The following is a 16,027-nucleotide window of genomic DNA, read 5'->3' on the forward strand; positions in this document are numbered from 1 at the left end:
TTTTATTTTTAGTGATTAAAATTTTACTAGTGTGCCTGCATCCACATACTTTAGTACGTAAACACCAGGCAGATACAGAAAAAGCAGCACTGGATAATCTGGTAGGAATCAGGGCAAAAAATGCAAAGTGAAATTTACCTTTCTGCTGCCAGTACTAGTATTTGCCTTTGTTTTTCCAGAATTCAGGTGACAAACCTGTATATAAACAACTCTGCAAACCCCAATGGAGATTACGTGGTGAGGAACCAGCTCTGTGCTTTGAACACCTGATGAGCACTGGCACTACAGAGGACATGAGCAACTTTAGACAAGCAACACACACAGCACATTCACCAGAGATAGTGCAGACAGGTTGTTCAGGTTAGCAACTCTGGCACTGAAAGGAAATGAATTTTGCAAGGAAAGAACACATAGGCATAAGATATATTCTTTATTTTAAAAAAGATCACCAAAAAAAAAGCAGAATCTTGAGCGGAATATAAAAATGTCTTTTGTAAACAACTGTCTAAAATACATAAGTTGCAGGAGCCCAAGTCAATCTTCTTTCACAAGGTAAGTTTTTCTTAGACAAGATTTAGACCACAATAGTCAGTTCTGCCTCATAAAATGAGCTTCCCTGAAGCCTGAGTTGACAGCATGTGACAAGCTTAGTATTGTCACATTTATTACAATAACTTATTTTCAGAAAGTACCCTGGACTGTTTAATCCCCAGCATTACACATCTGAGCATCTCCACAACCTGAGGAAAATTAAGACCAGGAGAAAAGGAGCAAGATAACAATAACCCAAAATATGAACTTGCAAAAATGGTAAGTTATGGGGGAAAAAAAGTAGCAGATACACAAGAAAGAAAGGTGCCTTTTTTTTCTTTCCCCAAAGAATGGTAGTTTAGTCTTCCCTAAAGAAAGCTTTGTGGAAAAGGGAGATAAATAGAACTCACAGGAATTCAATTCCCATTCCAGCCTACTTCCTTTGAAATATACATTCTTCCTTCTATTTATTTATGCGTATTGCCCTCAGTCATCCAGTCTCTAAAATGCATTTCCATCAAGCTTCTGTCTCTCCAGTCACCAACATTCACAGTGGGGATGATTTTCTGTGGCTTCAACCACTGAACAAAACGCTTCATTTCCAGGTAACTGCTGTGTTCACTGTAAGGAATCCCTGGAATGAAAACAAATCACAACCATCTGTCAGTCTACTTAGCTTTCTCCAAGCCTCCCAGAGAAGTACTTTAGATAAAACGGTTTTTACAATTCCTATTTGGGATCTAAAGTTGATAGCTAAGGTAAAACAACCTCCTCCCCCTCCAATTTTCCCTTCTAGGAAAATTACCTTGAATTGAGTCACCAAATTATTCATCAGTGCAAGCTAAGCAACACCAATGACCTGGTTAAAGGAATATAAGGGATTTAGCTCCACCCACCAATAAGAACTGAGAGGAAGACATACTCTCTCAGAAACAAGTAAGACACAGAATGAAATCTTGGCTCTGGAACTACACTCCCACCTGCATCAGTCAGGCCAAGACTCCATTCCTGAAGTCTCCGCCTGTATCAGATGAAAAATCTGTATTTGCATGACAAGGACAGGGGGAAAATTTAAGTACAAATCTGCATTTATGGTGTTCTCAATTACTCATTTCACACATCTCTCCTGAAGAGATCTGTGCAGTTTCTCAATGAGTTACCAGAAAAATTACCACAGCAATTACAAAAATCAGTAGGCATTTCCAAAAGAAAAATAGGAAAAGCATCCACACAAAGCTAAATGCACTGAATCTTTGCTACTTTTATACCATATATAGTGACTTTTCCTCTTGTCTGAGGCTTGATATCCTCCAGAGAATGGCATGAATCAGAGTAGGTCCATCCCGTAGGTTTGAAAGCCAGAATTTGATCAAAATTCTCAGAAAACTTATTCAAGTGATCATGCAAGCCCTGTGGAAAAAAAAAAAAAGCACATACTTTATCCCATTAAATAGCTAATTAGACTAAAGGTTGGCTATTTCATGGTGGAGAGGCTTCAGACTACATTTTAGTTTCATGTGCTGCTATTTTTTAATTTTAATGATTAGCTACCTTGAAATTATTAATGATAAATATTGACATTTGCAAAAACAACTTGTCTGTCCCTTAGGATTTAAATTTCTTCATTTGAATTAGGCTCATATGAACAGCTATGCATGACAGATTAGAACACATAAGGAATAATCCCACCTTCTTATAAATCTTGCTCCACAAATTATTAATTTCCTCCTCTAAACTAGAGGTCAGCAGCTGAGTGGAGATAGAGGATGATGAAATGCTGCTTCAGTGCAAAATCATCTGGTTAATTTGCAGTGCCACAGAGTTCCTGGCACCTGCTTATGCCCAGAAGTAACCAGAGTTAATTAACCTACCCCAAAAACCTTACAGCAAGCCAGTGCACAAGCTGAGTATTGCTCTGAGCACTAAACCATGTTTTACCACCTCTCCAAGACAGGAAGGAAACCACCTCTCATCTTCTCACTCTAAAGCGAAAGTTACCTTGAAAAAGTTTCCAAGTATGTACAATCCTATTTCTGGATAAAGCAAAGTCAGTATTGCTTCAAGTTAAAAATAGAAAATCAATTTCATGTGTCCTGTATAAAATCTTACAGGCAAATTCCTAATATGAAAGTCCTAAAAGGTTACAGAACTCAAAGTCAAACTTTACATTAGCAGGAGGGAATATAAAATAAAGACTGATTAAAAAGGAGGTTAGAGGGAGATAGATGGGCTATGATAGAACATTACCCAACCTGTCAGACACTTGACAACTATAAAACAGGGCAGCAAAAAGCTGCCACGTTTAACATCACCTCCAGCACAATGCCCAGTAGCAACATACAGAATCCATCAAACCAGGTACAAGAAAGAATTTTTAAAACCCTACCACAGCAGACATTTCATTCAGCAAAAGGAATTACAGCTCACTGCTGTGACTTTGAATACACTGTGAATGTTCAGTTCTCAGTTGATTAAAGGTATAACTGTAGCAGTCTAATTCTCCTTCACACTTCATTTTGGGAGGATTAACAGATTAAGGTAATTATTCACATATTTGCTCCCCTTGCTCTAATGAAATCTAAATATAGTACTTCAAATGCAATGGTTATTATATTAACAATGCTAATCAGCTTTTGAATTTTGTTATAAATCAAGTATGCAACATTCACATTAAGGATGCAATTTCAATCTTACAAAAAAATTATTTGTGCATTTCAGTCACAAGCACTTCTGAAAGTCTCACCTCAATGCCAGTACAAAACCTTGCTGAGTTAAACAACATGAAATAAACTCATAGATCCACAAAACTCAGTTGCCTGGAAATTTTCCACTGCACAGTCAAGTTAGGCAAAAGCCTCAATTTTTGAGTCACAAAAAATTGTTTGTTGCAAAAGAACCATGCATGCATTTTGGAAAAGACAGTCTCTTTCCCCAAAACAAACAACTACAGTGTTTGCTCATAACAAGTCCATTTTAAATACACATTCCAATTTCTTTGTTTATTGCTATAGCCAACACTGTTCTAAACCTCCATCCTTTTGAAGGGAAAATATATTTCACTGCTACACCAACCTCCTTCAATCACCATGACAGCCTGATATTCAGAGTGACACTAAAGTCAGCAGTGTGCACAAACAGATTCCATAAGGTAGGAAAATACTCCAACATGATTAAATATTTAATTTACCACCAGCCCTAACACCACTTAAACTCATCTGGCTTATTCAAGAACAGCTATTTGTCAGTACATACAGCAATCCCTGCATTTTACTGGGGTAAAACCAAATACTGCAGTGAAATACCACTTCTCTGGGTGGTTTTTTTTTAATGTTTCCTTAATATATATCAAATCCAAAAGTAAGATAAATGGTCATATGAACTCATCTTTAAACATTTAGAATTCTCCACATTTTACTGACAGTGCATTCCACCCAGGCACTCCTCCAGCTGCAGTCTCACTGGCAGCTTGGCACTCTGGAAATGTGCCCAGCTTACATGGACACATCACTAATGATGGCATGAGACCACACAACTCCACACCTGAGGGCACAGCCCCAGCACAGGGGGCCCTGCTGTCAGACCAGGATTCCGGACCATGAGATCATTGTGCCTTTCATCTTTGCTGGCCCTTTTCAGGGTCCAGGCATGGCTTTTGTCACACCGCAGATTTGTCTAGAGCCTCCTGATCTCAGAGGTGAGGCCCTGCATGACACAACTGCCTCCCCCTGCAAAGGAAAGTTGCCCTTGAGGGTTCAGACACCCCCTGAAAGTCCTGCTGAGTATCCATGCATGCTGGGACAGGTGACTTAGCAACCCAGAAATCTGCAGAAGAAACTAAAATAAATTACTGCTTAAGACAACACAACACACTAAAAATAAATCCATACATATTTCCATTACTCATCTTCTGCCCCACCATGGAAAACATCATGGAACAAAGTTAAAGCATTAAGATACTCAGTTCCATCTCCTGCAGCTCCATCCAAACCATATAGCCTTTTTTACTCCTTTTTAGGTCAACTCTGACTTTGACTAGTCAGAGATGCTAAATAGCATCTTGTTCTGAAGGATTTGCTTGAGATGGTACAGCAGGCCTGAAGCAAAACAGGAAAATGAATCCAAGCCTGTAAGGCATAAACAGCCACTGTTATTTTCTTCCTTCCACGTTACCTTTAATCTAGAGCCTGCTGCTTTACCTTACTGCCCTTCAGTATTTTGGAGTCTATTTAGAATAACCTAGGAGTTAGTCATCTTTTCCAAACTAAGAAATTCCCAGAAAAAACATTCAACAACAAAAACTCAGTGTCTCAAATCTCAACCATATGTGCATTTGAAATCAACTTAGATGAAATAATGTTTTAAAGTTAACTGGCTTACTTGTTTTTTGACAAATATTAGAGAACTGTCAGTTGGCCATGTTCACAGGCTCCCTCAAAACAAAGGCTCACAGGCAGAAAATCCTTTTAGACTTTTCCTACACTGGACCAGGTAAAAGACAGGCTGAAAACAGGAACCCCATGTCACAATATATTAATTACTAAGAGGCAGATCAGGCAAGCATTACATAAATCTACTTCAAAAAGGTCTGCAAAGAGCAGGTCTTTGAACAAGCCTCACCTTATCTTGTAGAAGCACCACATCATGTTTGGAGAAGTTATTAATATTTAATTGCATTTCATTTTCAATGTATTGCTACATGTCAAAGCTCCACTAAATAAATATGAACTGACAAGAGGTTAAAAAGCACCAAACACAGCACTGGTTGGGAGGAGCCAAGAGAATTTACTAGCAGGTTCATCAACAGAGTCCATTTTCTGAACTTACCTTAAAATTAATTTGCATCATGGGAAGAACATGAAGCAAAGTACCCTTCCAGTCCATACTGATGAGAGAATTAACAGCTGCTGACTCCAAGCACTGCAGGGTTTTGTACTTGTCACGGGACATACTTGCTTTTGAGCCCAGAACTTCAGCAATTGCTTTAGGATTCATCAGGAAGAAATCAGATAAAGAAAATTGTAAGAGTTCTTTTTTGGCTTGTTTTGGAGATAATCCTGATTATTGTGCGAGATAATTTTTATTATTAGAAAAGAAATCCATATTCAACAGGATGTAGTGTTTTGTATTCTAACATTCAGAAAAGAATCCTATAATGGGAGTTAAAAACCTTTGTTCCATACATTTTAGCTGCAGAACTCTGTATGACAATTGGAAAAAGAAGGAAAAGTACCTCAATAAATTCTAAGTCACATTTCTGTGGTAGAATGTTACTGAGGTGAACTGGTATTTATTCCAAAGATGCCAGAAATGTGCAGTTTTTGGAATATGTAACAAACAGCCCACATTGAAGACAGACTAAATTTCAGTGAGAGTAAGTCTTGTATTGATGACCTTAAATATACACAAAAGCACAAATGGTGCATATCTGCCTAGTCTAAAGCAGAGATTTGGGCAATCATGTTGGTTCCTGGTGCCATAACTGAATGAAGCATAGCACACACGATCTTCATTTAATCAGAAAAGATATATATACTGGAAGGAAAAACTCATAATAGAAGTCTAAGTATAACATACTGTTATACTGTTTCTTGACAGCATGAAATTATTAACAACAAAAATGTCATGAAGACTCATTTATTTATTTTTTAATTGCCCTTAGCAACTTTCTCATGGCAGTCAATTAAAAAGGATCATACAATGAGTATATAAACCAGCCACATGTATATTCAGTGTGGGGGGAAGGTTGCAAACATGGTAGAACACTATTTCTTTCAGAAAGTCAAAATGTATTGATTAGAAAACTAAAAAAATAGCAAGAGGATTATTAAATGCAATTAATTTCTTTACACAATATCTGAACATTCAGACTAAACAACCTTTTGTATCTTCAAGAAAGCCATTTTGTAACACTAAAGTAGATATTAAGTTAGTTATTTGATGCAGTACACTTCTTTTACATACCTAAGAAAACTTTTTCTTTTCCAATGGAGTAAGTGCCACAGACAACTAGAGTTCTTGGGTTTAAAGTCACTGTCTCAAAGGCAATGTTGACAGCAAACTGGATAACCTCTTGTTGTGAGGGAAAGGTGTACTCAGGGCTACAGTATCTGGGGCATGGAAACAAAACGTATCACTTTGTTAAAAAAATAAAAGACATCTGAAATTACCATGGAGGCTCTCAAAACTCCAGGTACACAGTGAGTGAAAAAGACATTCTTCTATATAATTGCAGTCCATTAGAAACACTGAGCTGCCCAAATGAAATTGTTGCAACAAAAATTACACCGATCATATCAGTGTTTTCTCCACAACTATTCACTCTCCGGCACTGAATTCTACATTTTCTTCTTCATAAATACCAAATGCTCTTGCAAGCTAGATATTTGTATCATGTCCTGATTATATCCTTCTGTCTATTTTTTGTCATACACACAAACCAGAATGAAAGTCATTACGCATTCACAGAAACATATGGAACAGAAATAAAAGTCTGCAGCTGGGCATTAGTCACCATTCACACAAAAACAATTTTATCCACATGAATCAGAGAAAGGTCTAATGAAAAATCCCCAAAACTGATTCAATCTTTTGGCATTCTTTCACCTTTGAATTCCATCACACCTCTTTTCATAATAGAGTTGAATCCACTGAAAACCAGTGTTCCATAAACTTATTGTTTTAGAGTGGAACACTTAATGAGTTTTGACACCCAGAATTTAATACCACTTATAAATAATATGGTCATCTGAGCAAGTATTTCAGCATCTTTTCCACCACCCACTTCCATTCTCTAATGTAACAGCATACCTAATGAACAAGCTACACATACATGGACTCCTAATAAATATCTGCTTTTATTCAACACTAAACAGAGCTAAGAAGTGTTATCACAGCAATGGCATTTACATTTACATTTATTTGGTTCACATAAAGCCTTACTAAACTGTAAAGACTAAGAATAAACAACAGAACAAATCCATTTCCAGACAACTTACGTGGTATCAAGGTAAAGGGTGTGGACTTTCTGGCCCATCAGAGCAGGATAGCGCTCCATGGAAGGGTCTGCTCTGAAATCCCCTGTGTGCAGAATAACAGCCCCACTTGGCAAGTAGAAAAGGATCATTGTTGCACCTGGACAACTGAAACAAAAAAAAACCATCCACACAAATTATGTCAACTCTCTATCCTGATAAACTACTTCAAGAGATAGACCACTCTTCAGTAGTAGAAACGTGCAGAATAGCATTTTAAATCATATGCAGACTAATTTAGCTAGAAATTCCTGATTTCTAAAGGAATTCCACAGCTAATCCTATGGCCACACACAAGCTTCACTTAAGTTCTCACCTGAGATGGAAAGAAGAACCAAAAAACCCACATCAACAGTAAAGCAACCAAGCATTAACTGCCTTTTTGGGATGCCCCACCTTCTAGGCATGACAAAGATCCTGCCTCAGTTGCAATCATTCTATTACTTGATTCAAAAGGGAAACAGCACACCAAAGAGAAGCAGCATTCTTGTTCAAGAGAATCACAATTGTATTGCTGCAGATTCATCTTCCTTTCTGCAGGACTTACTGGCGTATTTTCTTTTAAATTCTGCTTGCAGATTTTAGATGTTGCCCTAGATCCAGAACTCCCTGGTTATAAATACAACTTCCTTACTGGTGACAGTGAATCCATCGTGCCTTCTGCAGTTGCTTGCCAAAGCTTTCTGAAGGGCAAGAGTTCAGACTGGAAAACCTGAGTGGGACTATTTTAGACATGTCATCTGCAAAGGGTAAATGAAATCTCAAAAAAACAAAAACTAGCATGGAACAAAGTTAAAATGACAGAATTGGTGAACTCTTGAAGAAGCTGAACTTTGTAGCTAAGGTATGTAAGGCTTTTAAATTGGAGCAGAGAATCAGAGGGACAAACAGGAAAAAATGAGAAGTATACAAATTACATAAGCAACAAGGCTTCCTTCATTCCTAGAGAGGGTTCTCAGGGGACTTCGTGGAGTTTTATCTCTCCAAGTATAAAAAAAACCTATACTAAAAAATGTTTAAGCCACCTGTGACACAGTCCTGTGTTTTAATATATGTACTGTAGAGAAGGGAGTCTTCCTCTAGCCCATGGCCAAAAAAAGTACCAAGAGGCAGAACAACAAGAGCAGAGGACTGGAAATCAGGTGCTACTGAACTTTAAACCCAGCACTATCACATAGTGCCAGTCTACCAGACAAAATCTCACCCTTTATCACCAAATTCAGTAGAAATCTTGCCCAGATTTCAACAGCCTTTTCTTCTAAGTTCCATTTTCAAAATGCTAGCTAGGTTATGTCTCACAGGATCCATTTTTCTTTAGCTCAGGATTTCCCTATCATCAGTTCAAGCTACTGAAATCTAATGTATCTGATAATCAAATCTACTAGGTTCCCAACTAGACACCAAAAACCAGGAAGTACCCAGACCACTAGAGAATCATTCAACATCTCAATGAACATAAAGAATTATGGAGCTACGTGTGCTTAACACAACGTACACAAAAAAAAAGTTAAATTAAATTCAAAAAAGCCTGTTTCATTTTTGAAGATAACTCACCTATTTCAAAAGCTAACTACCTGTAAGAAATTTCCCACAAGAAATGCAGTGATACCTACTGATTGGCATCGAGCAGCAGCACTTTGATCCCATTGACCACGCACTGCGTGTCCATCGGCAGCACGTGGACATACTGCTCCTGGACTCGGAGTTTGCTCTTCACCAGATTGCCAGTTACCTGGAACACAGACAGGATTTAAAATAGGAACAAAATCTAAAAGAAGCAGTCATCATTTTAGAAACAAAAGCTCTCAAAGCCAGTCTGGCTTACAGAGAAACCATAAGGCCCTGGGCATAATCAAGCCCTTCAGCATTTCATTTCTCAAAAAGGAAAATGAGAAAAGCTGTCTTTAGATAGCAAACTTTTAAAAGCCTGTCAACAGGCTATGCATTGGAATCAGAGAGGAGGCAAATAAGAGGGAAGAAGGTCTGTTGCAGACTATCAAGTCAAAAGGAAGAGGTGGGTGAAACATTCTTTAAAGAAGTTTCCAGGTAACAGGCCCCTGGATCTTATCATGGAGGACTGTAGTCACTCCAGCTGCAAGGACAACACAGGACACAAGCATTTCAGGAAACTTCCAGAATGAATCATAAATAGTTTTTTTGATGCAAGCTCTGGATGTGTTGATTAGACAAGGTGCCCTATCATGTTACCAGTAAAGAGCTGTTGGACATACAACAGCTAATGGCAGTCATGGCCTTTCAGCAGCCTGAAGTACAGGACACAAAGCAACAGTCTAAAACAATTCCACTTGCTTAACGTGGAAAACAGATGGTTGATGCAGAATCTATTTCAGACTTCCATCACTGGAACAGATACACAGAAAATGGAGCCAGATTCTTCATGATGCACATACACAAAAAACTAAGCTACAATGTCAACTTGCAAAACCAGAAATTCCAAATGTATTATTGGGGGGGAAAAAACCAGAAGAGGCAAGCACTGCAACAGGTTGCAAGGAGACATAGTAAAATCTGGCCTATGTTCAAAATTTGACTGGCAAAAGACTCCCTGCAGTCTGATCTAACTTTGAAGGTAGACCCACATTGTGCAGGAGATTGATCTGTGTGAGCTCTGGAGATCCTTTTTAAACTCGATTTTTTTCATGGTATCTACTCAGGGAAGTTTCACTAATCCTCTTGATCAGTCAGATCAGGGTAAGGATTTCTCACAAATAAAATGCATTTTTCTCTGTACATATCTACTGACCCAATAAAGGAACTACAGATGTTTTATTTACTTCCATCAGTACAAAAGCAATTACAGCTGCATTAGCAATCTTGAAAAACCTTACCTTATTACAGTAGATTGGAAACCTGAAGTTTTTTGTTAGTCCACTGTAGTGGTCAGAGTGAAAATGAGTAAGGAAATAAGCTGTGCAGCCTTCGATTTCTCCATACTGGAAGGCATCAACTGTAAAACCAGTTCCTACAGCAAAGAGGAAAGAGAAGCCAGTCAGTAAACATGCACAGTTCAGAACCAATTTCTAATCAGATGTAGCTATGTTTTCTTTCTTTCTTCCCAACTAAAAGGTAATAGTTTATTACCTTTGCAAATGCTTGAAGGAGCCACTTAAAGATTAACATTTTGTGCATCAGTCAACTGTTGCAAAATGGATTTTCACTTACTAAAATAAAAATTTCACAAAGTGTTCACAAACAAATACTTTCAAAGGCCTCCCAAATATGTTATTCAGCTGTCCTCTTATACAGATGGCAACTGGTTAAGCAAATGAGACATTTATCTGCATTCAGCTGGTATTTTTGAAAGTTCAAATAGACTGAAATCTAATACTAATGTCTTAACACAAAACAGGTAACTGCGGCTTAACAGAATTGCATTTTGCAATCAAACTGCAATTCTTCAATTATTCTAAATTTATTATTTCTCTTAAAGCATGCAATAACATCATTATTAAGCAAACAACCTGAAGTCTTCAAATCTATCTGCTGAGATGAAACGTGCCTGACTTGCCATCATATGCTTTCAGTGTTTGTATAAAGATGTTGCATAAACACAGATGTATAGAAGACAACCCTTCTCTCTGCAAATACTTCTTTTAAATGCAAACACAGTGATAAACAGTCCTTTTCCATTGGATTATGCTTTCTTAAAGCCAGCAAACATGTTATATTACACAAATTTACCAGATCTTCTAGGAGAACTAGAAATAGTTTCACTTAATTGAGGCTAGAACTTCAAGTCAATAAAACCATAGCAGTATGGTCTGTTACCAAAAATCCCTCAAGTGTTTGAGAGGTACCAGACTCAAAACTAACTTTGGTGGTGTGAGCATCTGAAGCTTTTCCAGATGCTGAACTACCATCCTTTAATTTACCTAATTGCTTGAGGAGACCCTGAGAAATTCTTGGCAGTTTTCTTAACTAAACTATTCTGCTCAGTTTTCTTTCTTTGTTTTCATAGTTGAAATAAATCATATTTCTAATATTATTGAATTTCAAATGCAAAATTAAACTCAATTCTTTTACCTTAGTGTTAAGGAAATGATTGCTATTGACAATGCTATTTTCAGATACAACTGAAGCAATGGAAAAGATTAATTTCAAAAATTAGGAGCCTGTATTACTAGATATATTTTCAAAATAATTTAAGACAGCAGTTATCAAGAGTAAAAATACTGAAGTGTAAAATTAGGTCAAAAGGACAACACTTCAGCCAAAATAAACTAACCTCTACAAAAAGCCAAATTACCTCTCACCTGGTATTTTCTTGTAGAAGGGGCAGTGTTTTTTACTTGGTTCTTCACCTGTAGCAGGTATTTTTTTAAATTTTTTTCTCCACCTTCGTTGGCCACCAGAAGGTACATCTGCAATGGCCTCATTTTTACTCGAACTTTCTGTAACTGCTTCCACATTTTCCACAGACCCCTCAGCCTTCCTTTTTTGCTGTCTGGGCCTCTTTCCATTAGGAGATACTGAACCTGGTATCTGCTTTTTCTCATTCAAAGACGCCTCTCCTTTGCGTTCCTCCTTTGCTTTGGGTTTTAACCCAAAGAAAACACCAATGTCCATTTGTTTAAGTTCTTTGGCAGGACTGGATTTAGTGTTCATAGTTGCTAGTGAAAGAGATGGCACTGATTTAGAAGAGATGGGGCTGGGAAAGCTCACAGCAGCTGTACTAAGATTTCCTTTTTTCTCCACTGCTGTCTGCAAACTCTCCTGGTGAGCTGTTTTATCAGTTGCACTGGCAGTCATTTTATCTGTTTGAGTTAAAATACTATTTGGCTCCCTCAAAACACTACTCTTCTGTGTCAGAAGAGAGCCAGCATCTTCTCTGTCCAGCAGTGATGATGTCTCAGTAAAACTCATGTATGCAGAATCCAGAGCACAAGCACCAGCATCCTCTGATTCTGTGGTTCCTGCTTTGGCAGCAGAGGAAATAAATTCTGGCTGTTCAGCTTCCTTGTAACTAGAAACAAAAGAGGATCCACTGGCTATCAACCCTTGCTGAGGATCTACATGGTTCAATGTTTTCTCTTCCTCACAGAGGCTTTTTTTAGTTATTAAATTTTCCATTTTTGTATGCTCATACTGAGGCTTCCTCTGTAAGAGGAGTCCATCAAGTGTTTCAAACACCACAGAGTTAGAGTCTTCTTCTGAGTTCTGCACTTGGAATAATTTATTCTGTGATACTTCTACTTTCTCCTTCTCTTCCTCTTCACTTTCCTCACATGTACTTAGTGGAGAGTAAGAAATTTCGCAGTCACTGAAGTCCACTCCTGACTGTAGCAGACTTGGCTGACTTGTATCTTTCTCAATACACAGATCTTTTCCTGTTTCACTTTCTTGAGAGGATGCAAAATCAAAAAATTCAAATTTACAACTATTATCTGCCGTCTGCGGAAGCTGGAGTGTCTGTTGAGGTTTTTCAATGCCTGCAAAAAAGGAAGTCTTTCCCCTAATTACATTTAGAGACTTCATTTGTGGTGAACTCCGTACCATTGATGCACAGTCATCATTTGGGATGTGCTTTATCTCAGTAGAGGGTTTCTCATCCCGTGAGGTTTCCTCTGCATAACTTGAGGAACAGCTGGGCTTTGCAGCAGTAGAACCTGTCATTTTCATCTCCCCAGCGGTTTCCAAAGAGTCCACAAGGTACTCCCCTGCCCTGTTTGCTGCAAGTAGGAAATGGCTGTAACGCTTGTAGTGAGATGGAATGGTGGAGGTGCACAGTAAACCATCAGGACACTCTATGGAAAGAGTTAAGTAGACATGTAAGGTTAATACCTTTGCAAGCATAGTTAAAATAAAAATCATACATGAAACAACACGTATGAGCTTCTTCTTATAAATATAGCTACTGGAGGACAGAAGGTGCAAGTAAAAAGTAATTTTCAAGCTACCAAGGGCTCTTGCTCTGAGCTGAGAAATGAGAATGCTTCCAGCCTAAAACCAAAGAGCTGCTGCTCATACAGCACCATGTCTGAGCTACACAGCCCATTAACCACAAGGATACTTGACCCTGTTTCAATGCTGTATCCCTGTAACCACATGGTTTCAGGTTTACAAATCTCACATTCAATCAACAAGCTCAGAGAAGCAGCACCAGAAACAGGCACTACATTTAAACAGAAATAGCAAACAAACCAACCAAATCTCAACTCTGAATTAACCTGAAATTTCAAAGTGTCTGATATTACACAGTAAGAAGAAGAAAAAAAAAAGTTGCTATTTATCAAATGAAGAAAATATTCAGCATAGAGACACTAGGAAAACAACCAGGGCTCTTCTCTAGGCCTTTCCCAGCTGACAGTTTGCCAGCCTAACTTTTCAGGCTTTTAAAGTGAATGCACAAACCCATCAGAAGGATTTTTCACCTGTTAATTATGGAAGTAAGATGGAAATTAGGTGTTTAAACACCTGCCTTAAATTAAAAGCACTGCCAAAATCAGCATGAAAGGACTTGTATTTCATTGTTCTGAAGAAGAAACTCTAGGAAAATTATCAAAATATAAAAGGGAGAGTGGTTGCATTACCTAAAACAGCCTTTATTCACGTTTTCTGTCTGCATGCTTTCTGTTTTACAAAAGTTATGAGGCGTATTAAGGACATAAATTGAATACCTGAATCTGTTCAGACATGGTATTTCCCCATGAAACCAGAATTTGGAATGTGTCAGTTTTATTCTTCTTGTACTCAAAAGAAAATGGTTGTCTTATGACACAGGAATGTTAATCTTTATTTCTATATATAATTTCTAAACCATACTGGCACACAAGCTAACAGTTCAAGTAAATTGCATATTTCAGCTTCCATATATCCATAGACAACTAAAATCCATATCTACAAAGAATCTGTATCTTGATCTCAAAAGTAGCACCCTTGTGCCTGAATGTTCTTTTCTGACCCTAACTCAGTAATTGTAACAGGTTTCATTATTTTAAATATGCACCTTCAGTTTGTTCAATGAAATACTAAAACTTGATAAACAGTCATGAAACTTTCTCAGAATTTTGAGATTAGATTCTGAAATGAGATTTTCATGTCAAACTTCCATGCTCCTCACAAAGAAGCAAGAACTTCATACAAAAATAGGACTGATCAGTGACAGCATAAAAAAGCATGACAGAAGTCATATCAACTACCATTTCAGATTTTGAGCTTAATTTTAAAAAAGCCAGGTTTGCAGCAACATTTTGTGAGAAGTCTGCAACTTGTCTCTGACAGCTTTTTCCATCCTCTACTCATACCTTTCTCAGCAGGTCCTGGAGTTTCCAAACATTCATAGACGTGCCACTGAGGTGTCTGGACCAGGAGCAGAGAGAAAGGCATCTGGCAGCTGGGGCAGAACCCATCGTGAAGGGGCTTTGCATGTCGTGAGCTCTGCTCTGCCAGGCTGCTCTCGCTCTCCTGGGAGTGCACACTGCTGTCTTCTTTACACTCATCCACATCCTGACCTGCCCGTGAGCTCGGCTTGGTTTTCCGAGGTGTACCAGTTTTTTCTGTGTGTTTCTTTTTCCTATTTCTCTTTCTTTTCGGCCTGCCCTTGCCATCACTTACTTCCTGCACAGGAGTAGAGGTGCTCTGTGAACTACTCTGATGCTTTTGCTTCCTAATGGATTTGTACTCCCAAATGTCCTCTTCCAATAAAGCATCTTCAGACATGGCAACACATGAAATATTCCCCTTTCTTTTAAGCAACACTTCACAAACCCGCCTTTCCTCCCGCTAATATATCTTCTCTTCCCTCCACTCTTGGCTATCTGAGGAAAGGCTCCAGAAGCCCATGGTAAAAAAGCAACACTGGGCCATAAATCAAGCAGCAGTCCCTGATGGGACAGGAGCATGGTGGACCCTATCCCAAAGATAATTTAATGAGCGCGTCTCTGTAGAATTGCAGTTTCTCCAGTGACACAGGGCCCGAGTCTGCAGCAAGGCCTTCCAGGGCGGGCCATTCCCTTCAGCTTCCCCTCGGCATCCTCAGCTCACCCGGCCTCGGCGGGGCAGGAACGAACACTTTAAAGGTTTGACAACAAAACGAGGAAGAATTCAGCTACGGGATCGTTGTCAGGGCCTCCCGGGATGCTCCTCCAGAGGGTCCCGGCACTGCTCCACGGTGTGTCCCGGTACCTCTGAACGTCCGGGATGCTCCCTGGGATGTCCTGGGTCCCCCAGTGTCCGGGACGCTTCCTGGGATATCCCGGTGCTCCCGAAAGTCCCGGGGTGCTCCCTGAGCTGTCCCGGCTCCCAGATGTCCCGGGGTGCTCCCTGAGCTGTCCCGGCTCTCAGATGTCCCGGGACGTTCCCTGGGCTGTCCCGGCTCCCGCCGGTCCCGCGGGCGGCGCCTCCTCCTCCGTTTCCCGCCGCGGCCGCTCATTCGCTTCCGCAGATTCGTCACCGCGGCTGTCGCTGAACTTCTCCGCTTCTCCCATAGTATGCCTCCAAAAAAA

The 16,027-nt window shown here is 39.2% G+C and overlaps 1 protein-coding gene across 1 annotated transcript; it reads right to left on the reverse strand.

Moving 5' to 3' along the window:
* Positions 1-451: 451 nt before the first annotated feature.
* DCLRE1A (DNA cross-link repair 1A) lies at positions 452-15,915 on the reverse strand. Its single transcript, XM_083865933.1, has 9 exons — positions 14,828-15,915; positions 11,837-13,327; positions 10,412-10,545; positions 9,176-9,294; positions 7,527-7,670; positions 6,493-6,638; positions 5,356-5,510; positions 1,800-1,941; positions 452-1,165 (listed from the first exon to the last, which is right to left on the reverse strand). The coding sequence occupies exons 1-9, from the start codon at positions 15,240-15,242 to the stop codon at positions 999-1,001; spliced, it is 2,913 nt and encodes a 970-aa protein (XP_083722059.1). The 5' UTR covers positions 15,243-15,915; the 3' UTR covers positions 452-998.
* Between the last annotated feature and the right edge of the window lie 112 nt (positions 15,916-16,027).

The sequence above is a fragment of the Zosterops lateralis genome (assembly GCF_965231275.1).
Source record: "Zosterops lateralis genome assembly, chromosome: 8".
In the NCBI taxonomy this organism is placed as follows: domain Eukaryota; kingdom Metazoa; phylum Chordata; class Aves; order Passeriformes; family Zosteropidae; genus Zosterops; species Zosterops lateralis.